The sequence below is a fragment of the Anabas testudineus genome, chromosome 7 (assembly GCF_900324465.2).
Source record: "Anabas testudineus chromosome 7, fAnaTes1.2, whole genome shotgun sequence".
NCBI classification, from domain to species: domain Eukaryota; kingdom Metazoa; phylum Chordata; class Actinopteri; order Anabantiformes; family Anabantidae; genus Anabas; species Anabas testudineus.
In genome coordinates this window covers 19,151,266-19,177,040 of record NC_046616.1, presented here as the reverse complement: position 1 = coordinate 19,177,040, position 25,775 = coordinate 19,151,266, and the positions used below count along the sequence as shown (strand labels likewise).

General features: G+C 39.7%; 1 protein-coding gene across 1 annotated transcript; it reads left to right on the top strand.

Moving 5' to 3' along the window:
* The first annotated feature begins 7,820 nt into the window (after positions 1-7,820).
* On the top strand, positions 7,821-24,362 carry LOC113167750 (chemokine-like protein TAFA-1). The gene is made up of 4 exons (XM_026368576.1): positions 7,821-7,977; positions 22,748-22,888; positions 24,015-24,139; positions 24,330-24,362. The coding sequence occupies exons 1-4, from the start codon at positions 7,836-7,838 to the stop codon at positions 24,360-24,362; spliced, it is 441 nt and encodes a 146-aa protein (XP_026224361.1). The 5' UTR covers positions 7,821-7,835.
* Positions 24,363-25,775: the final 1,413 nt, after the last annotated feature.

Sequence of the window (25,775 nt, the reverse complement as noted above, 5' to 3'; positions counted from 1 at the left end):
ACTTTAGTTTAACAGGTGAAAGTCCCTGTAAAACAGTTGCATAAAATACAGTAGAGAGAACAAAAGAGAAACTCCACTGCACACATCTACAATATACTGTATATGTTTTGTGCTGCTGAGTTATGGCAATAGCACACAATGGATGATGGGACCATAGACTTATCAATAATGCATAAGATAGTAAGAGAAATGACAGGCACTCCGCTGGTAGGTTCTCTCCAGAAGCAAGCCATAAATTTGCAGGGCAATAATAATGACTCTTCTCAGGGAAATAAAGGCCACCCTCTGCTCCCCATAGTCATAAACCTGACTCACTCTTCCATTGGTTGGAAGAAAAATGCTTCCTCTCCCACCACACAGGAGTCATACACAGGAGGTACTTCAACCAGCCGACTTGATATGCAATCATCTCTCTTTACAGAGAAAAGAATACAATTTCAGTTTTTATATTAGCTATTTTCCTATTATGCCTGTGGAGGTGGGGGGAAATAGTGAGCACAGTAATAGTGAAATGAAGTTCACTTGAACAGCTTGGGAATTTATTCAAAAAACATTTCCAGTAATTCTTCTACTTTGACAGTCGTCTAATCCTGTAGTGCAACCTGCTGTGGAGTTTTCTGTTTTGCCATTTCTTTTTTTAATTACTATTTTAAATATGCTGGATTCTTTGACTGTACTGGGCAGGAAAACATTCAGTATCTCACATGATGTCAGGATTTCCATCAACATGTTAATGTCGTGGTGGACGGGTCAACATGCACACTGGCAGCAAGCTGCCAAGCTGCCATGCACTGTGTGCTGTGACACCTGTCAATCATCACCAGCACTATAGTTTTTATCTCTTAAAGCAATAATATGCAACTTAAACTATAGCTAGATTAAGAAATTCACATCCTTCCCTCTTCTACCATCTGCTACTCTCTGCCACAATCTACACAGGAACAAGTATTGGTCATTACTAAATTAAAATAAAAAATAAAGCAAAACATAATAATCAGATATTTAGATGTTAACCCCTGCTGTTATTAGAGACATGTCTGAATTAAACTGCAAGCCCCCAAATGATTAATGGATAATCATCTGTTGAGCTGGTGCAGCTAAGAATTTTGGAAAACAATAATAGTAGATAACTTAAAAAAAAAAAAAGCATCTTTATCTAGACGCCACACAGGATAGTGAGAATGGCTGTGTTCCAAGGCTGGATTTTGAGTGATTTGTCTTATTCCAATGCAAATGTGCTTCCCTGGGTTTGAGGTTAGTGCCTGCCCACACAGATATGAAATTAATCGAATTAAAGTACTGACATTGTCTGTTAGTACCAAAAATTCAATCTTCCTGGAGAACAGTAATATAAGGGCTGCAATGGCTGCAGAAATATACATTAAAGTTATTTTTTGAAAATGTCAAAACATAGTAAATGTATAATTTCTTTTTGTTTGACTTGAAGTAGAGGTTGTCATTTGATTTTCATGGCAAACAATATCGTCTTCAGAGTGAGCAAAGACAAGACGTGCTTCTCATCTATGGCCGCGGCGTCCATTAAGTTTCAACCATCCAACCATCAGATAACTGGAATTACATTATCACAGAAAGGTTTTTTAGATGACCTCTGCTGGCGAGGTTTCTCCAGCTGTTCAAGTCATATTCAGTAAGCAGTGGCCCAGAACAAATGCTCTGGGATTGAGAGTGGGTCTGAGGTGGGTCTCCATAATCAACTCTAGTGAGCTGCCTTTAGAGTGCAAACATCAGGTATCAAACAGTTTAGGGTCCATTTGTTGTGCTGAGTGCTTGCCACAAAAGGTTGCAGGAGACACTCTGACCTTGTCAGAGAGGGTAGAATGAGATTTCTGTCGAATCTCTTTTAGACGCCTAAGGAGACCAGCAGCAGACTTGACATATCTCTCACTGATTTCTTCCTGAATTATGTTTCCTCTCCAGCCACCTGACAGTAAAGAAATAACACATAACAACTTCCTATTCTTGCATGAATGGCATTTTTGGAAAGGTGGAATTGCTGCGGATAAAACCAATATACTGACTCATTTAATATAATGACCCTTTCTCTCTATTTGTTTTTGCATTTGCAGAGAAAGAAAATATGATACATGTATGCGTTGCAGCATCAGCGAAACAAAAGTGCAGACACGACTACCTGACAAGTATGATGTGGTGTGTGCATCCCTGACGTGCCACACGCCACTGACACAGGAACATGACCAAATGATCATGTTCACGCCATTCTGCTTTGAAATGGAAATGTTTGAATGCGGTCGCATGTTGGAAGATGAATTCGGGCATCAGAAGGGGACGACTGGTAAGTTTGCATACATGAACAAACACAATTTTTTGGGTTGTCGTCTGTGACGTGATGGAGCCAACGTGACTTCAATGTGCAACGTCAACGTTTACTGAGGAGGATACAATGAAGGCAATGAAAATGATTGATTGCGCGCGTGTGAAAAAAAAAAAAAGTCTTCTCGCCAGATACCCTCGCTTTTCAAAATCGTTTCAAAGAAGGTGTAATCTCTCTCTGTTTAATATTTCTATATCTCATTCTACCATCATACAGACAGCAAAGGGAAAAGAAACGTGCGTCACACATGGCATACTGATTGCTATACAGTATTTTGACTGAATTATTAAAACAGCCCTGTGTGCTTAACCCAGATAAGAGCTGACTGCTGATGACATTTTTAAAGGCAGGAATAAAATCCTCCTGGTGTATTAGTGTTCTTCTTCACCTGGATGCCATGACAGAGAGCAGCTTTTACAGTAGCGATTCTCAGGAGGCACAGACGCAGTTACTGGGATGGAACGGTGAAGCCCAGACCCAGAAGGCAACAACATCTGCTCTCACTGGAGACTGTCATCAGCAGTTTGGGCTGGAAGAATGGCTACATACATTGAAATGTCTTTGTGCCAGCTAAGTTTTTTTTTTTTTTGTTCTCTGCAACACTGCAATACTCCCTTTGTTAATATGAACATTTCATAATGTGCATACAATGACATTTCACTTCAAATATGGATCAAATAGTACAGAGCACAGCTCAGTAAATGTCTCTTGGACTCGGGGAAATAATGGAAGACAAGTGCATTTGAATTTCCAGTTTTAAATGATCATCAGCTTTGCAGAAATAATAGAGCAAAGTATGCGTTGCTTTGGTGAACTGTTAGCGTTTTTATTCTGCTCTTCACCTGAGGTTTTCTCATATCACACCTCAGGTGTAGAAAGGTTTGTGTCTGGGAAGTTAATGAGTTGTTTCGCCTGAGAGGAATGTGCCTCCCTCTTATCCACGACAAAGATATAATGGAAAAGATTAATATCCGTAAAAGAATCTATTAAATGTTAAGATCAACTGATGTAAAAGGTGAGACACTCAATTTCCATTAAACATGAGGGGCTCAGCGAATTGAAAAACATCCCGCTCAAGACTTCAGTTATTTTAATAGCAGTTTGGGCTGATTCTACCCACTAAGACATTAATATTCTTCTGAATAAGATTCAAAGGGCAGAATCTCACACTCCCTTCTATGAAGATAATCTTATTTCTTACTTGGCTGAACTTGAGAGTTGGCTCCTGCAGATGAAGTAGACACCGACCATTTCCCATTGACCTTTCCATGACGGAGCAGAGGATGCTTTAGAAAACAAAAACACTCCATGAAAATGCAAATGGATCTCTTGAAAGGCATCCCTCACTATTTCACTGTAAGTAATTTACTGGCAGTGATTTATTGATCTCGGAGAAAAGACATTTGTGTTGTTAAACCGACAGAAAGATAATATCTTATTCCATTATTGAATCTTTGAAACAGCTTTGACTCCACTTGTCTTTCTAATGTCACAGCACTGCAACCGAACGACTCGTGTGAAGGAAAAGTGCATGTGAGGGGTTTTTGAGATGTTACAGCAGGAACGCCTTTAGAAAAATGTGACTTTCATCTGCCGCCTCCCTTATTGTTCAAAAGGCATCGCGTAGTGATGCATGATATGATCTGCAACATGACATGTTCTCTATGTCCGATAGAGATCGGCCTCCTGGGCATGGTGTCACTGTAATCACCAGTAATATCATCTTAAAATGTCATGTTTTTTTTTTCTTCCGTTCTTTTAGAGCAGCTGAACCTTTAGTTATTTCTGTTATGACAGGAGTAGGCACAGCTAAGGGGGGGGGGGGGAGCTAAATAGGAAACAGCTCCAAAGTTTTTCCCAAGACATGTCCGGCTCTCCCACCCGGAGCAGAATGCTACCATTCATTGACATTTTCACTCTGCTTAACCACCCTCTGCACAAAGTAGCATCCAACACCTTATCTTGCAGGCATGCCGTTTGGGAAGTACATTTGGCATGGAATCGGACAGGCGTTAAGAGCCGACTCATATTGCTGCCATTATTTGTACAGCACACGATTTTATTTAGTCCTTGTGCAGCTTGAAGGAAAAAGCACATTGTTTCGGATATGTCCCGAAGAACCCCATCACTGTAGGTATGTAACATTCAGGCCAGGAGCCTGTGGGAGCTTTTGGGCTGTCTCCTTCCTGAACATATCTGTAGCGACCATTTTAGATTAAGGAGACAACTCATGTGAACATTCTTACAAAAATCAATTTTTTCAGACTTACTTTTCAGAGAGCAGCCGTCAGAACCATTTGTGGAAGAGTCCATTGAATCAGCAGTGCATGAACCTTTTTCAGACAGAAACTGGTGGTCTGCAGGTCAGGCAAAAATCCCTCTGATTGGTTTGTTGCACTGCAAATATAGTACATTTACATTCAGGGGTATTTTAGGTTTTTATTTTTATTTTTTATTTTTGAAACAGGTTTCACTATGAACTACATCACACACATTGACTGTAAATCTATGAAAATAGCTAAATTGATAACATGTTTTCATGCATTAAAGTCGGAAGATTCCACAGGGTGGATTGACACCGATAGTATTCACACCACTGACAATGCTCTCTTCTTTCCAAGTGTTCCGGTTAATTGTGTGTGTCACAGGAACGAAGATCAATAAAGCTATTGATTTGAGGACTCTCTCTGAGATGCGCTGCCTCCAGTGTTCTCCAACTATTCCACATATTTCTCAGCCTTGTGAAACAGAGGTTCAGTCCCTGTGTGTCAAAGCATAGCATCAACATGGGAAAAATTCTATGAACAATTACTGACTGCCCTATCCTTGGAAACTATTGTTCTTCTCAGAACAACTCAGCAATTTTTGCTATTTGGCCTCCTCCTATATGCTCCAAATCCCCTCTGCACAAAGTTGACTCTGCCAAAGCCTCAGACATTAATGCTGTGCTGTAGTGAGCCTACATCTCAAGCAGTTTCTCGCTGTTCTTCTCACTCTGTATACTCTCCACTCCTTCCTGAACTGGGAATGCACCCTGTCTTCCTGAGAAAGCATCAAAATAAAATGTGAAGTCTTTATGCCGTAGAGATGGCAGTGTGAGCTGCAGGCCTTGGGCATGTTCTGCATGCCAGTGATAAAAAAAAAAAAAAAAAAAAAACATCCAGACACAATGCAAAAGTAGAACTCACCGTGTAGTGAAAGGTGGCGGGGAACGGGAAGGATCGAGCTCTTTCCCCACACATACAGATCAAGCTGTGTTCCTCCAAACAACAGCACTCACCTCCCCTCCTTTTGCTACGATCACCATTGCATCTCCATCACACACTGAAGAACTCCCTCGATGTAGGTAATGATTTCCTTTAGCTGAATGGACATTATTATTTCTCAACACAATTCACTTTACATTTTCTTCCCTGCTCAGCATGTAAAAACACGTTCTTTCATAATATCTTTTTGTGCACCCACCTCTAGCAACGCCAAGGTAAGCAGAGGACCTTGTGTGCTTCTATCTGGTATAATGACATCCTGACTTCTTGGTGAAATGATTAACTTCTAATCACTTAAAACATTAAGCTCGTTCACAGTTTTCTGAATGTAGGGCAGAGAAGAGGGTGACTGGCAAAAGGAAAGCAATAAAATCAAATGTTGCTTCAGGAGGAAAAGAAATCTATTTTAAATGTAAATCACTGTTAATCATGTGGTCACAGCAACATGAGTGGTGCTAGTTCTCCCTGATTTGTCAGAAGCATATGATCAGGTGGAGTCCCACCATGCCATCTATACCAGAGGCAGTCTGGCTTTAAGACATGTGATACAGTCTTTACACTCAGCCAGGCTGCACGGGAACATTTGTTTCTTAGTGCTCGCTGAGGGGGGACTCAGCGAGAGCCGCTGCTCAGAGGCTGCCTCTCACTGGAAGGATGCAGACGGTGAAAGAAGAGATTCCACTACAGTTAATTAAGGAGCACTCTGCACGTGCCTATAAAAGCGAACGGGCAAATGATTTCAGTGTCAGTGAGAACAGCTCCTCAAGGGAAAGCAGTGGTATTTCAAAGGTGGAATCGAAAGGGCTGTAAATCTATTTCCTGACTCTGGCTTGACGGTCATTTCTGATTCACTGGACTGTTGCTATCAAAGTGTGGAGCAGGGAAGGCAGTGGAGTTCCCTCTTCGAGCTAAATTCAGAGTTATTGGATGGGATCAACATGAGCTGCATTATGGATGGATTTATGTCATTCTGTTGAGATTTTCACATACTCTTTGTTGAGTTGCTCAGGTAAGATTTTTTACTCATTTTTTTTTTTTAACTCTGGGCAGAAAATAATGAATGTCATGGTCGGGAGATTTTTCTTTTTGAACGAAACTGGCAAATCAGAAATTTCCCACAGTTTGGATTTAAATGCTAAATATAAAATATGCACACATAACGATAAACATAATGAAGTTTTCTTCTATCTTATTCCATGATGTGATTTTGTATTGATTACATTATGAATAATTAAAAATGATTAATTAATAATAAGCTCATTTTCTGTTGTTGTTTTTTTGACAGCTAAACATGATGGACTTGTGAAAGGCCTGAGTGTTTTCCATGAGTAGATTATAGAGGTTGCACTTAATTACTTAATAGCTCATTAATGTGCATTTCTTTATTTTCCTTCATAAGGTTTGATAAGTTTTTATGCATTTGAAAACGTTGCAACATCGTGGTTGCAATCATGTCTTAAAGAAATCCAATTGAGCTATCTCATGCATTTAAACAGGTGATTCATAATCTAATGTTTGTTGGTAGTTTGCTGCTGTGAAGAAAACTGGTGTGAAACAATTTCAGGGTTGAAACATTTTGTATTTTCTCCTTCATAGATTCTCTCACAGCCACCCTCCTCTTATGACCAGGAGCTCCACTCGCTGTTGTTCAGTTTTTTTTTTCTTCTTTTTACTTACCTAAACAGCATGGTGAAACATTCTAAGGCTTTTGATTCCTATTACTGCTGTGTCACTGTCACATTATTCTGACAGATACAGAAAACCCTCAGCAGCCAGCTGCTTGTGAAATCTTATCTTTCTTTAAGTTTGATTTTGGTTTTGAGGCAGCAGCACAGTTGAAGGGAATCAGCCTGTCAGGGGAAATCTATGCTGCATGGGAAAAAACTCCCCAGGGATCACTCCACATTTGCAGCGTTGTGGCTCAGGGACAAGACAGGGCAAAGTAGGAGGATGAAACAGTGAAGAAGTCATACTTATATAATCATACTAATGATAAATTCAGATGACTAAAAGACTCCACTGAGGGGCGTTAAGGCCAATTATAGACCGAGGGTCTTGTACAAAATATGGAAATTTGTTTCCTTCTTTGGTTTTTTTGCTCATAACTGCAGACTTCGAAAGAAATGTGGGTTTGGGAGGGTGATAGGGGAGTTGAGGTCATAGGTTGAGAACATGATGTATTTTGCGTTGACTCCACTTCTGCCGGTCCTCAGCAGATGTGTCCTGTCATGTCCTGGCTGCTCTGCCTGTGCCTCTGGGTCAGTGTGACTGCCATTCAGCTGTGTCAGGCCACTTTCTATGACACCATCCAACAGCATCATGGGACAAGGCCTGGGCGAACCACAATTCACATGATCGGTAAGTCCCGCTGCGCTTTCACCTCTGCTCTGGTCAGTTGTTAAAGGCACCAAATTAAGCTACAAAAAAGTATTGTCTTTCTAGTTGCTAGCAACTCTTGAGTACCGTTACTGTAGCATGCTGGGTTTTGTTGCTTATTGCAAAGGGCGAGAGATCAATTAGGCTGTCACAAGCTTAGAGAAATTACCCATGCTTAATTTTGTTCTGCCTTCATATTTCTGCCTAGATTTTATAAAGTCATTAATATATTAGTAGTTCGACTATGACTAACAGCCAATTATTCATCAAGCACATTGCACAGTGGCTGTTTTTTTTTTTTTTTTTTTGTATTGTTTTTATTAAGCTTTGGCCTTGATAGCATCTGAAAATCTGTACTGAAGATCACACAGATTGACGATGAATGCATCTGTACTTTCCTTCTTGTGCTATTACAGTTGATATTCATGCTACACCACACCCCCATAGCCCCCATCACCCCCCCCCCCCCCCCTCCCTCCCCGCCCTGAATTTTCATCTATGATCTATCTATGCAATTGTGCTCCATACAAAATAGGAGCGAATAGAAAATGACAGAAAGACTGCGGTCGAACTTTTGTTTTCGTCAGCGGATGTGAGCTGTGGTTATGGTAAATAATTATGATCTCAGGATTCAACAGAGGAAAGGAAGTCGAATGCTGTCAGAACTTCAAAGGGAGAAGTAGCTGCATGAGCGTGCAGGTCCTCGGTGTCTGTTATTTCCTCTATGCGCCGGTGCACCTCAAGCATATCAGCAAGGGGTCTTTTCAATACACTCAATATTGTGAGCCAGAAGACTTCCTGTTCCAACACCTTCATTTCATTACTCACATCTGCACATGTGTATTGGACAAGAAAAAAAGAGAAAAACATACAAGAAAAGGACACAAATGAGATATCTTCTACAAAGTGGTCTCATGTCAACAAAAGGGAAATGGAATAAATGTTTCAAGTGAGCGTTCAGGTGTCTCTTTGGACAAAACAAGATCAAAGAGAAACAATTTGAATCCTTCAGGACCCTCTGCAACTGAAGGTATAAATGCCCTGTCATTTCATTTACCATAGTATGGCTAGTTCTCACTCCTGGATAAATGAGATGCCAGTTTTATGAGAGGAGGATGGGATGCCTGTCCAGATTGATTCTGACACTGGGACATTTGTTTTGTGCTGTGTGTTGTGTGCCTGTTGGATTGGTGGGAGGATTGGGGTTGACGGGTCATGAATTGGAGGCAAGAAGGCCATTGGTTGCAGACCACTGGGCCAATCATTAAAGGCAGCGAAATGCCACAAGTTCACGGTGACTGGTATTACCAGAGGAAATCGAGATTACAGAGGGCAAGAGATCAGTTGCGTCCCTGCCAATAGAAATTTAGGTCTTTGGGGAGACGTTGTTTAGAAAACCACAAGTCAATCATGTGTAGTGACATTGGGCACAGCTAAATTGTAGCCTTATCTTTGTATCCTTTCAACACACACAAGCTCTAGATAAAGTATCAGTTGTAAATAAAAATGCATGTAGCGTGAAAAGGCATACAAGAGAGGAAGATTACAGATTTATCAGCGGCATTGTGTTGCTCACTCGAAATGTGTTCTCCGTAATAATTTCTTTTGACAGCGTGTAAGCAGCTATTCCAATCATGCACCAATACATTGTCAGCCTCATTGCAAAGAGCATGTGTCCAGAAGTCCATTAGCTGGATGACCCATGAGTAGGTGCTCGTGTATGCTCAGTGAATCGGACAAGTCAGTCTGCTTTTCCGCCCTACACCTCTACTTACAGATTGCTGCCTGCCACTCTCTCAGATATGCTTAGGGCTGTTCTCTGCCTTCCTGGTACAGGCAGTGTTGCTCTCTGTGGTATGATTCATAAGGTGCTGTATTTATTTGGTGCAAAGAGCGTGAACGGTGCACAAAAGAGAACAGATTGTGTTTGTCGTGCATCCGTAAAGTGCCGGGCAGAGATGTTGCTTTTGGGGTCGTGCATTTCTTGACCTCTGAACATGTCTGGAGGAAGCCACAGAAGGAGAATTTTCCTCGTCTAAAATGTAGGCTTTCTAAAAAAAATTGTATCTAACTTGAAGGAAAAAACTAGTTCATAAACTAGTCAAGGAACTGAAAAGATAGAAATACTCGTACGCTTCGCAGGTGTGGTGAATGACATTAACAAATCAGCGCTTGTATATATGGTAAAGACTGAAATTTATGCTTCACTGCAGAACAAAGATGTGTTAAATGTGCAGAGCAGCGGTCTGTTTCCAGTGGAAGAAGCAGGGCCATTGTTAATGCAGTGCATGATGTGGAGGTGTTAGCAGAGAGTACGACAAAGAGTAGACGGTGGCTGCCTGAGGTGGCCTTGCTCCCTCGTGAACTCACTCCCACCAACAGTCGTATTTGCAGGGTCAAGCTGTTATAACGAAAAGGTCATCGATTCTCAACACAGTGTGGATCATTTCTTACCTCGTGGTTACTGTAAAATATCTGGCTGCGAGTGTATGTGCATAATGATATAAGACATAAGATATGCAGAGAAGTAAAACTGGGGATACATGCAGAAGTAACTCAGTTGTTGTGAAAAGTAAGAGTTATCTACTGTTTTCATTATAATTTATTCAGCCTAAAGTCATAAATACTTCACTATATAATCAGTCTTCCTCTCCTCTCACTCTGTTACCTACTATTATGGTCCTCTACAGGCACCTATAGTTGCCCTCCCTCGTCATTGTCAGTGCCTTCCCTTAACAATCTTTTCAACATGGATGTAATTTCAATGTGAAGCAAGTTTAATATCAGAGTACACCTATAGTTTCATTCCCACAGTGAAAAGACCATTTAAATCCCTCATGTCTGCTTTTCAGGAGCTTTAGTTAGGAGTAGAGGATCAGGACTTTTTTTTTTTTTTTCCTGAGCGCTCCAACAAAAGAAACCACTCGCTGGTGAAGCTCACAATGAAACAAACATGAAAAATGGATTTTCGGCTGTCACAAACAAAGGTTGTATCCTCTATGTACTGTTTTAGACACTGACAATTTAATAGCCTTATATAATGCATCCTGAGGCACATTATTTTGACATACATCTTCCCCCACCCCTTCCCAAGACCTCCTCTCAACCCTGCTCTCGCTAGTGTCATCGCTGCTCCGCTGCAGCGCCAATGGGAAGTGGCGTGCAGCCTCAGCCTGAGGCCTCTCCACATCTGGAGCTCAGCAAGCCCATTTTGTCCCGATGTTGCTACACATGCTACTGTGATGTCAAAAGACCACTGACCACTCTGTAAAACACCAGAAACTTCTTCTACAGCCATTGTTAGTTTTTTTTATTTTTTTATTTAATGACTCAGTTGTAAGAAGTTTGTTCAGCCAGTCTTGTATGTACTGTGTTACTGTATTGCCTTGCTTACCCCAGAAAGAAAAATATATATATATTATTTCTAAGTAAATTAATCTAAAGACAATCAGTGCTATAATTATTACTGTATGCTCACAGCTACAAATAGGTTTTACATATTTCGGTATTTCCCATTTATTTCCAGTTTCAGGCTATGAATTATTCATAAGAGAGAACTCCTCTAAGCTTGTGGATATTTGTTTAAAAAGCATGTTTAATTGAAGTCTTTCAGCCAATTCTGTACAGGGGCTATGGTTTGTGGTCACAGCGCTTATATGCAAAATGAATTTCTGTGGCCCACAGCTTAATTAATTAGCCAACTTTCTCTCTCTGAACTCTACACCAGCTGTTTCTTGTCTTAGCCAGAATCCCAAAGCATTAATAAAAGGGCTTTTAAAAGCACACAAAGTTCACAATTCAATACATATCGCGGCGTTGGTGTCATAGTTGTTCTTGTTAGAGCAGGAAAAAAAATCGAAAACTAAATCTCTAAATGTAATTTGTTTTTAACTCCACTCATGCTGGGTCTTTACAGATTGGCCTGTGTTTTAACACAGATTGAGCTACAAGTTAAATTTCAATTGCCTGTAAACTGTTTGGAACATACTGTTCTATACCCCCCCCCCCCCCATCATTTCAAACTTAGCCTTCACCGTAGCCTGTTACATTCGATGTTCATGTTGTGCATGTTATATTAGACATGTGTCAGTGCTACATGGTTGTGCACAGCGCTGGCAGCAGTCTGCTATTGTGCTGTCAAGCTCACGACCTCTGAGCTAGCACTGTCAAACTAATGCTCCATTTCTGTTTCTGAAATATCTGACTGATCATTTGGCACAAAAATATAATCCTCATCATCATCGGCTTCAGGCGTGTCTTCATTTTTAGATTTACTGTCATCAGAACCCTACAGTATCAGAGAAATTGCTTGCGCTTACCAATAGACTGTATTTCATTTATGCTGCAGAATCACGTTATTGCAACAATAATCTAATCTTAGAAACGTCTTAATCTCTGTGTCTGTATTAATTCATGTCAGTGACACAAAATGAGGTGAAACAAAGAACACATGTATAAAAACACTATGTGTAAGTGTAAACACTGGAAAAGACACTTATACATAACTCAAGTCCCTATTGAACATTATGGATTCACTATACCCATGCTTTGAATCTTAATGTAGCACGTTAGCATGCTAATATTTAGTATTTATTAGCATTATATTTGGTATTTACTCATTAGTTTTTCAGATATAATATGTTAACCCATATTTGACTTACTGAAATTGACAGTAGTTGATATATTTCAGAATGGACCTGAGTGGCAAAGAAACCGACAGACAATTTCAATTTCCAACAACTCTGACATTCTGGCTCCAGAAGAATAAAATAGGAGGAAGACAAGGAATTAGCAGGAGAGAAAGAACTAAAATGCATTTCCAAGTAAAAAGAAAAAAACATATAAACAAACTAAAAAAATCACCTATTAGCTCCAAACACAGCTCAGCTGTCAAAACCTGACAATCTGCCAAAATGTTACTGAAAAACAACAAAAATAAACATAAACAGCTCAAGAGTAATAGGAGGAATGTTTAACTGCATCATGTGTTAATGGTTGCATGTTAAGCAGAGCTTCCTCTCGGCGTCATTAGCAAGAGTTTTCAACCCATGTGTGTTGTTCAGTAGTTAACAGCAGTTTTCAGAATGTGTTCTTGGGACAGCTGACATCGCTGAAGGATAGTTGACTCTGAAAACCTCCAGCTTGATAAAAGAGTTTAGCTTCCTTTCATCCAGAAATAGTCTGAAACAAAGCTCAGCTATTACAGATACTACTCTTCTTGTTGTGTGCAAACAAGAAAGCAAATAAGTGCTTTTTGTCATTGCTCGGGGAGGTCATCGAGGATGCTGAACATTTATCTGCAGCTGGAAATGAATTAGTGTCTTCTTAACTAAGTTTTTGGATACGATGAATTCTTAATAGGAATTCGTGTGTAATGAAGATGTGAGGTGTAATTAGTATTAAACTTTAACTTAACTTTAAACTTTAAGTATGTAACTCTAATCTGTCTAGGACTAAGGATACGTGAACGGGGAGGACAGACAGGACCATTGTACTGGACAATAATAAACTGTAAACAATATTAATTAATTTTATAATAATAAGCCAGACATGTAAGGGGACACAACAACCACCAGACTTTTCTGCATTAGGTATTACATTTAGTTTCTTTCTGTGGTCATTTTTGCCTTTGTGCGTTCATTGTTATGCGTCTTTACTCTCGTCTCGTCCCATTACAATGCACAGTACATTTGTATTTCATTTATGCATCTCTGTTATCTTCTCTCTGTGGTTGATTTAAGTTTCTGTTTAGTCATTTTACATAATGTTGTGTTGGCTTCTTATTTTCTTGTCTCTTTGCTCATTTGTTATTCTTTGTAGTTGGTTTGTGTTGTTTGTTTGTTTGTTTGTTTGATGGTTTTATGCATCACCTTCTCTTATTTTGTATGTTTTGGTCTTTGTTTTTTGTTTTGTTTTTTTTGCATCCCCCTTTTTTTTGTCTCTTTGTGGTCAGCTTGTCCTTCTTTTTTTTTTTTTTTTTTGGGCTTTTGCACTTTTGTCCACCACTCTAGGCCCACGTGTGCTGAACCAATCCAAGCTACTTTAAAGCCCAATAACTACATTTTGTACATTTTCAGCTGTAGTTGGCCACATTTGGAGTCATACTCATAAACCCACTTACAGGATACAGGATGACAGACAGCAAACAGTAAATGTTGTGCCCAGTGGAGTAACAGCACTTCAAATGTCACTTCATTAATTACATGAAAAAATGAATCCAACCTCTCTCATATTTTGTTCTCATGTCAGAGGATGAGAACAAGTCCTCACAATGGAAAGGATCCTACCATCACCACACTTCACAGTAATTGCTGATGTCAGTGGTTGCACAAGCCTGTGTGGGTTTGTGTGTGAGCACTGTTCCTCTTTAATTCAACATTTCCCCCCTGAAACAAAACCTACTGGTGAATTAATGATAGCTTGTGTCCCCGCAGTTTGTAAATATTGAATCAGGGATTTCAGACCTTCTTGTCTTGTGTGTACTGAGGATTGTTCCAAATATGTTCCCTGCCAAGGTAAAAGGCTGCCCTGCTGCCAGGTTTTTCTGTTATCCCACATCATGTGCAAGTGTAGAGATGTAACAGTTTTATCACAGGCCATTGTTCCCTCTCTAGATGTTTTTATTTTTATTTATTTATTTTTGCCCTTGTGGAGGATTTTCAAGGTGTGGCAATCCTCAGGCTCTTCTTGCTCTTTATGCATTGAACAGGATTTTGGTCATGGGACTGTTGCTGATTCGTGTGGGCAATAAGTGGAATTTAGGAATTGTGACCCAGTTGTCAGACAAATCATTTATATATAAAAAAAAATATCATGAAGAGTGACTACGTTGTCCCCAAATGGTATTAGCTACTTCTTTTAACCCAATCTTTTGTATTTGTAGTAGTGAAAATGGAAACCTTATTTCATCATTTTTGATTCTGTCAATGAAATAAATACTTCTTGCAGAATCGGAATTACGCTTGAGAGATCATTTCACATGGTATTGTGGTAGCCTATTTTAAATGCTTGGCAGGAATATGAAATTCATTATCATTACTTAGACCTCATTAAACTGAAAAGAAGCATCTCAACTTACTAATTGGTTCCAAGGGGGAGGGTAGTATGAGAAGTAAGCAAAGTAATTAATATTGGGTTTATCAAGCTCTATTGCAGATTCCAGTTTTCTTTCTGCTGTAATATCTCCTTAGTGTGCCATAAGTCTTCTGGCATATTTACACTACACATCCAATTACCTTTCCTAGAGAGACTGGAGTTTGCATGTGTGAAAATTGGGGACAAAAGTGGGAAAATACAGTTTGTCAAATATGAAAATCAAGATGGAAGGTTTGATGAAAACATCTCTGCCGCACAAGAAATGAATGGCAATAATAAAAAAAAAAGTGTCATTTGATTTATAGGTTGATGGTCTGACGGTGAATCTGATTATACATTTGACAAAATCTAATGAGGCAGTCGGTAAAATGAACAAATCTACAGTGTGCAACTGAAAAAATGTTACGCAGGTGCTGAGAATATATCCCAATACTGCAGCACACGTTGTGTGTCTCGATCACAACACGTTGTGTGTCTCGTACACAACACGTTGTGTGTCTCGATCACAACACGTTGTGTGTCTCGATCACAACACGTTGTGTGTCTCGTACACAACACGTTGTGTGTCTCGTACACAACATCTCTTCCTTAATTGCAGTGAGATGTGACCAAAATGTTGCTCATCAAGCTGCTGCTTGTTGGATCACATCCACTTGCAGGTCTTGCACAGTCATCACCATCAATCCTTCAGAGTGCAGATCATACAGCATGAAAGGTCATTTAGCCTTTGTATTATGCATTACTACACAGTTTACATGTTGCAGGCACACTGGCACCCTGCGTGGACTGTCTGGCCAACAGCGAGCGGGCCCAGCAGTCACATCAGAGGCAAGCAGCTGTTCTCTAAAGGCTCTGTGACTCAGCTCTATCTCTGTTTCCTTTTCTTCTCACTGAATGAACCCTTTCATCAGAGCAAGTGATCTAAAAATATGAAATACCAGTTCTGGACATTTGCCAGTCAGTGAAAAAGGAACTAGATATGCAGAGGAACAAGAACAGGTTGACATTTAAAAATGAGTGACATCGCTCTGACAGAGCTTTTACTTTTACAATGCAAATGTTCTGTTTGCCTATTATGAAAAGAATTTACTAGAGATTTACATTTGTGTGTGTTTAATGAACATGAAAGCTGGAGTGCGATTGCTGTTGTACAGTGCATCACTGTCATGCTCAACAAGCCGCACATCGCCACCGTAAAAGCCAAACAACCACGGGCGTTTTTCATGTGAGAGTCAGACTAGCATTTATCTTTGCATTCATCTTGCCCTTGACCAAGACCAGTGTCCTGGCTCTGTGCTGTGTGACAACAGAGATGACAAAGAAAATAAATAAATAAATAAGTAAACCAAAAAAAGAATAGCCTAGTACTCTCCGCTTCCTCTGTACCATGCAGTTTTCATGCATCTTAAAACAACACCCGCTCCATTCCGTGAGCAGTCATTTTGCATTTCAATAAAGTATCATCCATTTTTGGCCAACTGCACAGGACCAATCTTACAGCCTCCTTGTGTGACACGCTGTCAAAAACCGCCAGCCACATATTCCATGAATTTCTATGCTTTTATTTGTCATGGACAGTGCTGCTTTTTTTTTTTTTTTTTTTTTTTTTCAGACTAGCAATTGTTAGTTTTTCTGGCTTGTAAATTGGTTTGATTCTTCTCTCTGGTGAGCACATGCACTCTTTCTTACAAACACGAGTCTAAACTTAGAATACACGTGCATTAAAAAGACATGTGGTTCGATGTGTTGACACGTTTAATATCTGTAGCTTTCCCCTAAAAGTTTACTCTCAAAACATTTTTAGACAAGAATGCAGAAGTGATTTCTAATAACCAGCACATGGGTCCTCTCTACTTTTGTTGCTCTTGAAGCGAATTTGACTTGCAGCTGATCGAGCAATATATGTCACTCACTCCCACCCCAACATTTATGTCTAGAATAACAGCAATACTACTGGGACTTCAGATGTTTTCACAGAAGGCAGGAAAAATAGTCAGTCAATTTGACACCATGCAGTCACATGTTTTGTGCCTCTCTCTGTCTTCCATCTGCATTAATTTGACATTCTCTAATCTGACGCTCCCATTTCCTGTCAGCAACAGAATTGCTGTAGCCTGCTGACTTGGATGTCTGCATGCAGAGAGCATGCAAAGAGAAAGCGAGGCCTATTAGAGTCACCTTGGATGCATTTCCCATTAAAAGGTGACAGGCATGCTGCTCTAGAACATCGACTGCTGTGGTTTGGAGTTCAGGCCCTGCTGTCTCTTGTAAATGACTTTTAAGCTGCAAAATAATTAACGACAGGCACTAACAGATCCTGCATTTACAGGGACTTGCATCTAACATAGACTCTGAGCTCGAAGGGAGTCGTTCGCATGTCATGCAGTAATCAGGATATACAGTCACATGGCACTTAAATGTGTGTGTAAATCCACTGAGTACAGAGTACGCACAGAATGCCATTGGCTGCCATACACAGGAATCCAAAGCTCGGGGATAGAGAGCAGTTACCTGCTAAATTGAGTCCCTCAGGGTTTCCATTGGAATGGAACATTCTCAGTCTATCGTTTCTATGCTTTCCCTCGCACCCTGTATTCATTATATCCACCTCGTATAGATTATTAAGTTTTGTCCAAATAATAGATGATGTTCAGAAATCCTCTATGAATTGAACATACCGTATTTTTTTTTCTGGACATGCTGTGTCGAATGCCTGAAACAGATGGTAGGACTGTTGCCATTGAGACAGTATACTTGCTGTCAGCGTCTCCAGAGACGAGCACACAGTCTGGGCTCATTACAGTAGACAGAGAGTCATTGCATACTTATTGCGTGGTGACATTTCTATTGAGATAGACTGACCATTTCCTCTGCTCAATGGCTGTTTCATCACGTTTGAATAACTATTTACTGGTCCCACATGAACTCTGCTCACATTCATCAAGCAGGCAGAACCGATCCACAGAAATTCCAAATCGCCGCTACACGTTCACGTCACGCATGATTTGACAGCATTTGCCTGCTTCCAGGCTTGTTGTCCATAACTCATCTGATTTTGATGCAGCGTAGTTGGCTTCCAGCGTGACTCATTGTGCCGGAGACCGTCGACTCAATGGTACTCCCTCTCCATCCAGCAGCTGAGACAATGCTGATGCCAGGTGTTGTCATTTGTGTAGATAATAGCATTACAGCTAAGTGCTCTGACAAATTTCCATGTGATAAACTTGAACAAAGCGCAGCCCTCAGTGAGAAGTTTGTGTTGAGTGCCAGAGGATTTGTTGGGTTTCATAAAAGCCTTTTTACGCTCACTGTTAAATTTATGTAACAGTGACTGTCAACACAGTTACATCTTGATTTGTACACATAAAAGAAGATGCTACAGTGCTCCCTTTATGATGGGTTAAAAAATAGAATAGACTTGAAGACCAAGGCAGATAGAAATAATGGGGTCAACGTCACTAATCTAAATTGGGTTTTTCCTAAATTTTTGGTGCTCTAATTATCAAGTAACATAAATGACAGAATAGCTAACAGGGCTCGGATAAGACAAGTAGACACACAGTCCATGTTTTTATATAAAAGCAATCATTTAATGTGAAATATTAAAACTATGTACTTGACTATGTACAAGCTCAGAGTTGGTACAGGGAGACAGGAGTGTCAGACAACTCGCCTGTAGCTGCTGCTGCAGATGATGAGAAAATCACAAGACAGGCTGACTATACAGTGGTAATGACTGGCATTAATGTATATCATTTATTTTTAACCTTGAAAACTGCAGTTTCCTGGGCCGAACAAACAATATTTATTTTTGCTATTAGCACTTTTGCTTAAGGCTGAGTACTTCTACCAACTTTGCATTTACAGTTCAAATAATTTACAGCAGTTCAGGAATCAATCACACAACAAGTGCAGCAAATATCACTGCACTAGAATTATATGAATGCATGAATGAAGCTTGATTTTATGAGACACTTCAAACTAATGTATTAGCACAAGCAAGTTATGACAGGGAACAAATGAATCGTAAGGTTATCATATGGTTTGTAATTACTATGGTTGTTGAATGTGTAGTTGAGTAAAAAGTACAACATCCTTGTCTAAAACATGGTGGTGTAAAAGAGTAAGGAGCCGAAACAATACTTTACACACACATTAAGTTCAGGTTATTTGTCACTGGGAATACTGATCATGATGTTGATGATGAACTGTGGCACTGAGCTTCTGAGAAAGATAAAGCTGCATCCTAGGAAATATAGGATCCATTTGTGTGATGTATTAAATATAAATATTAAAGTAACATAATGACGCATTCACAATAATTCACAAAAAGAAGACATGGCAACTACAACCGTAGGATTAGTTAATGCTGAATACAATTACAGGCAAGACTGAGAGCAGGGAAATTTGGACTGTGGGCAGGAAAATACAGCAGATGTTCATTGTTCTCAGGCAGAAATATATTTTTTCTCCCAGAGCCAGAGCACACAAACAACAGAAATCTCTGCAAAGCAAATAAATCAACATAAGAAACCAAGAAACATCAGGAACAAATCATCCCAGAAAACATGACAGAACCTCGACCTCATACAGCACACAGGACTTTTTCAGCTCTTACAGACCTGAACACGAGCTTTGCCCTGTTGGGGGCAGGTTGCAGGTGATCACCTGACACCCTCTGTTTCCCGACTCAGAGTAATGAAGACGCACAGGCACTGAGCGCGGTGACAAAAACACAGAAGCTCCAGTCTAGACCGTCTGCTTCTGTGTAACCTCTGACCCCACAAATGCCAATTTTTGTCTGACCCTTGTTGCCTGTCCGTCAAAATGCATCTGATGGGACCACACACAAACACATAAACACACACACACACACACTTCACACTCTACAGCTCTTTGTCATTTGACTTTGTTCATAGTCACTGATAATGGGAGAAAATGGAAATACAGAAAACAATTATACCCTTGCATGGTTCCAGCCCTCACCTGATGAGAGCGTTCATCTCCAGCCATGTTTTTTCTCTGCTTCCCTCTGAAATATTTATAATGCAAAGATAGGGTCTAGGAGCATGCAGTGTGTTGTAGTCGCAGGCTGAAACCATGAGCGAACTTGAAAAGCGCTCGTCAGTGTTGCATAGCTTTTGTTTAAAGGTACCTCGTACACCTGCCAGCTGGAAATACCACGCTCATTTGCATTTTTATTCGATTTTAATGTATTCTTCGGAGGTGATGATTTCCAAATATAGTATCCCTATTCATTGCTCTGTTTGCTAGCAACGAGCAATGCAAGTTAATTCTGTTGAGTAGTGTGTTTTTAATAGATCAAAGAGGAAATCTGGGGCTGTCTTATGCAATTAAGGAGATGCATTAAGAAGAACAAACCCCTGTGGGCTGTTGTTTTCAAATGATGCCCCACTGCTTCCACTGGTACATCACGATTAACGTTGTGCAGACATGCCCTTTTGTTGAGTGCATCAGACAGCAGGCAACATTTTCCCAGACCAACTACAAGATCTGGATATTTTTCAGTTAAACCAAAGGCTTTTGATGTTTTCTGAAATAGCCAGGAGTCATGATAACCCCGAGAAGCTCCACAGACTTGGCAAGAAGCTGGAAAAAGAAAAGGCTTAATTCTACGCTTCACGTATGTTGAAATTTCGAGAATTAACGTAGACTTTTTTTTTTTTTATTTCCTTATCCAATTAACACCTTCATCTGAAGTTGACACTAGTTCTGTTTTTATAACTTGTCAATTTACCTCGGCACGCGCAGACTTACAGCCCAGCACTCCACATACAGCGTATATCCACGGGGGAGAAACACTGAATCCTGAATGAAGTTTAATCAAGTTTATCACAATCTAGCTCTGACTTCTCTTAGGGTTGCAGGCACATAATAGAAGTTATGACTGAACAATCGAGTGTGAGACAAGCCCAGCGATCTATTTCTATCCAGCAGGTCAAGTGGGGCGGTGCTGGCTAATCCCCACAGGAGCTCACCATGACTCAATTATACCCAGAAACTGACACATACTCCTCTCTGTCTGCTTTTTCAATTTAAGATACTTCTACTGCTTAGTTTGACTGCGGTTAAAAGTATTGATTGAACAAATATTCTGCATGTGCAAATATTTACTCAAACACAACTGCTGAATGCAAATATTTTGCTTATTACCGTAGCTCGACTGAACTACGTACATGATTGAATATCAAAACTGTTGCAGACTGCTTCTTTTGGCCTCTTAGGTAACATTATATATGATGGCAACCAAGTCATATTATGCTTTCAAACATTAATTATTATTAGAATAATGAGTTATAACATAGGAATTATTATTAATGACATCATTGTAATGATGTTTTGTGTGTTATTAATTGTATACACTCTTTATAAATGCTCATATTTTTCTCATAATTAAGCTACCTAAATTGCGATTACTGGCAGTGCAGTGTTTCATGCTGTTTACTGCTGTAACACAGCAGGGTTTGAAATACAGTTTGCCCGGCTGCATTTTGCTTCTAAGAAAGTGTTGTGCATCAGAAGTGTCTGGCAAACCAAAATATTTAAATTTTGTAAAGCGATATGTAAATCTATCCGTGACACATTTTATAAACCCACAGCTCATTGTCAAACATTACTTCAAAACACTTTGCCGGCAATATACTAGATACTTTTCCCCCTCTCTCTGCTCTTTCTCTGAACAACCTCCTTGATCCTGTGTCATGCTGACGGGTGTAATTGTCAGATGGTCCTTTGCTGCACAACTCTCATATGTGGAGGGTCTGAGCACAGTGGGTGGGAGAGGCCAGCGGTTGAGGTGGGTCGAGTCCGTTCGGTCCAGTCCTCTCATCCTTCAGGGCACAGCCAGTAGTTTGCAGATAATTGCATGGTGGAGCTGGTGTTCATATTCCTGATAACCCTGAAACAGGCCTCTCCTCCTGCTAATAGATGTTTTTTTTTTTCTGCCCACTCTCTCACATCTCTTGATCATCATTTTATATTCAACAAGCTGCAGGGGCTTCACTCACAGGAAGAATTATTCTTGTTTATTCCGTCTGTGGTTATTATTATTATTATTATTATTATTATTATTATTATTATTATTATTATTATTATTATTATTATTATTATTATTATTATTATTATTATTGTTATTATTATTATTATTATTATCATCATTGTTGTTGTTGTTGTTGTATGTGTGTGTTCATGTATAAATACAATGATTTGATATATTTGATGTATGTTGCTAAATACAGTAAAGTATGAATTAAGTTCAATCTGATTCAATTCTCAGGTTGTAGCTTTAGGTCGTAAACATAATTTCACCATTTTGTCACCTCTGATACAGTCCCCCATCCAAACAGCTGGAGTCCACTATAAAGTTATAAAATAACTGATTGGCTGGACTCACTGATTAAGGGCATGTTATGGAAGTATCAAATAGTATAAATTCATAGGACCACGTGCAAGTACATCACCTTCAAATGATATATATATATAGTAAACATACTTACTCACTGTCCACCAGTGATGGTAGTCTATGTAAATCCACAAAATGATGTAATCCAAAATGTTGCTCCGTCTTATCAACCCTACAAGGCTGACTAAATGTAGTTTGTTGTCGCTTTTTTTTTCTTCTTCTTCTTCTTATCAGAGGGAGGCACATGTGAAGTAATTGCTGCTCACAGATGCTGTAATAAGAATCGTATTGAGGAGAGGTCACAGACGGTCAAGTGTTCTTGTCTGCCAGGGAAGGTGGCTGGAACCACAAGAAACAGACCTTCATGTGTTGACGGTGAGTATTAAAAAGGGAAAATGAAAATCGGGTTTTACAACAGCACTGTCCCGAGGTTTGTCGAGGAAAAATATTTGTTCTGAATGTGCTTGCCGCGTATGAAAAGAATGGTTTCCATTTTTAGATTTAATTCAACTAAACATGTACTGTACAGTATTATACAGAAAGTGAAATCCTGCCAGACTTAACTGCTTCGTTTTGTAAAGATACAGAGATTTGCTCAAATAAAAGCCTAAGTCACCCATGCAATGCCTTGTCCCAGATAAGATTAACATTACCAGGGATAATGTCACATCCAAATTCTGCTGCTGACAGGCAGCAGAAGGTATCTGCAGGGGTAAGCTTTCCTCCAACAGCAGACAGTCAAACACAACCACTGAATGTAGCACACCTCGGGGAAGGGTTAGAAAAATAAGGAACAACATAAAGCAAAGAGACGCAGTGGAAAATAGCTGTTCATTGCATAGGTGCCTTGTAGATGTTTCATAATGGTTTTATACATGCTTTGACAAATGTCTGCTCCACAGGCTCAATCCCTTGTAAGAAATGGATTTGTTACTCTGCCTTATTCAACTAAAACACATATTGGCTTTAGGAAAACCTCTCACCTGCAGCTTTTATCTTAAATCCTTTTGCAAATATTATAGCAATCTCTGAACGGACTGGGGGAATTTGAGGTCTCTCAGTGTCAGCTCTGACAGATTCTTTTCCTCTATCACACATTACAAACCATTTACTGTCTACTTACCCTGTATTTAAAGCAATTTTCTCTCCTGACGGCAGAAATGTGGTGTGCATTAAAGTCAAGTCACAGTCACACCTACCAATCCACTCACTCAGTGAAAAGCCTCAGTTCCACCCACTGCATTCATGTATAACTGCATCTAATATCAAAACCACATTGTAATCTGCAACCGCTATAGACCGAAAAAGTTGTCTGAAACATACATATACACGTGACACATCCAGTCAAGTCTCTTACTGACACTTTTGGCATAATGCATTTAATAATTAGGATTAGACAATCCCCTAATGGCTATCTCACTGCGATCTGCTATCTAGCTTTGTACTATATTAGGGTGAAAGGTTCCTACACCACCATTTCTCTTGTCTTTCTTGCCTGTAGCATCCATAGTAATTGGGAAGTGGTGGTGTGAGATGGAGCCTTGCCTGGAGGGGGAGGAATGCAAGACCCTCCCTGACAACTCTGGCTGGATGTGCTACGCCGGCAACAAGATCAAAACCACAAGGGTAAGATAACCTCTCTTGACCGCGGGAAACGAGATGCCATAGCACAAGAGTTGTAGAGAAATGTACAGCTCTGCAACACTCGCTGTGGTATCAACAAAACATCATGGATACTGGGATAGAATATCACTGCAAATTGACTTGTCAACAACATGGTCTAACCTTTATATTTTGTCCTTCTTTTTCTTGTCAGAACACTCAGCCATACACAACATCAACATATTAACACTTTGCGGAAAGGATGCGAGGGAACGCCTCCGGTGCAAAGGTTAATTTGCAGGTCAGCCTCTCTTTTACACTGGAACAGTGGTGTCCTAATTAATTTCTCTCAACTGCGTAATTGCAAGACTTTGTAAAGGACAAAATGCATGATTTATAGTCATTTCTGTGATATTTACATCCCTCTAAATATGCCTTTCCTTCTCATTTCAGCTCCGTCACAAGACCAATTATCACAAAGACAATGAACCTATTGTTGCTTTAACAAACACTTCTTGGATTAAAGTGTAAAAAGATGTAGAATACATAAAGCACATCCTGCTCAAGACTACTGAAAATCTTGACACTCCAAGCTGCCTGCGAGGAACTTAACATAACCTTGTAATGAACATATTTTCATCATTTCTTTCTAACGTTTGAGATGGATCATGAATATCTGTGCATTTTGGATTAATGTCTGGAGAGCATCTGACACTCCTCGTCAGACATCAGTGAGATCAGTGAAATGCTACGAAGCACCAAACATGAGAGAAATACATCAAAGAACATGGGACGAGTGGTAGTTGACAGCCCTCAGGTTTAGTTTTTTTTTTTTTTTTAATACTGTATGAAGAAAAATATTGTACATAAAATGTTTGTCCTTTCTCGTGTACCTGACGTTTATTTCTGATGGTGGTAAAGTTCAATCATTCAAGTCCCTGGATGCCGTATAGCTCTTCTCTCCTCTTAGTCATAAAACCCAACTTAGCCAAAGTTTGACCAGGTCAAGGATGTGATATGAAGTCAAAACAGAAGCGTTTTGCAAATGCAGCTTGTGTGTCTTGATACTTTACATTTTACCATTTGTTTGTATGGTACTTGTACGCCTTTGATCACCTCTTAAAACAGCTTTACCAGTCAAACTTGGTAACATGTCAGCTACCCTGAAACTGATTGATTCACCAAAAAATGTGATACCAGTAGTTTGTTTTCGATACTTGAAATGCCTTATTTGTGTCAAATCATTCAGATGATACTGTACATATGAAGCCATCCATTGATATGTGCTGATATTTCATTAAAGTCCTTGCCCCCGTACCTTATGTGTGCATCTTTGCCATTGCCCTCATAAGGTGTCAATCATCAACACTCTCTCATAGAAATCACAAAATGTAACATCAAACCACTCCTAAAAAGCAGGAACCAGGTGATGATTAGCTTAGCTTAGCATAAAGATTGGGAGCAAAGAGAAATACGATGGCCTGGCTCTCATTTGTTGAGCCCAAAAAACTGAAAAGTAAAAATGACAACTTACAGTTACACAAAGTTATGGTGACTGTGATTCCAGGTAATATAACTCAGCTCCCGACCCCCCTTTTTTTTTTATTTTGATGCCAAAAAAATTTGCACTGACAAATGTGATAAATAATTTTAATGTGCT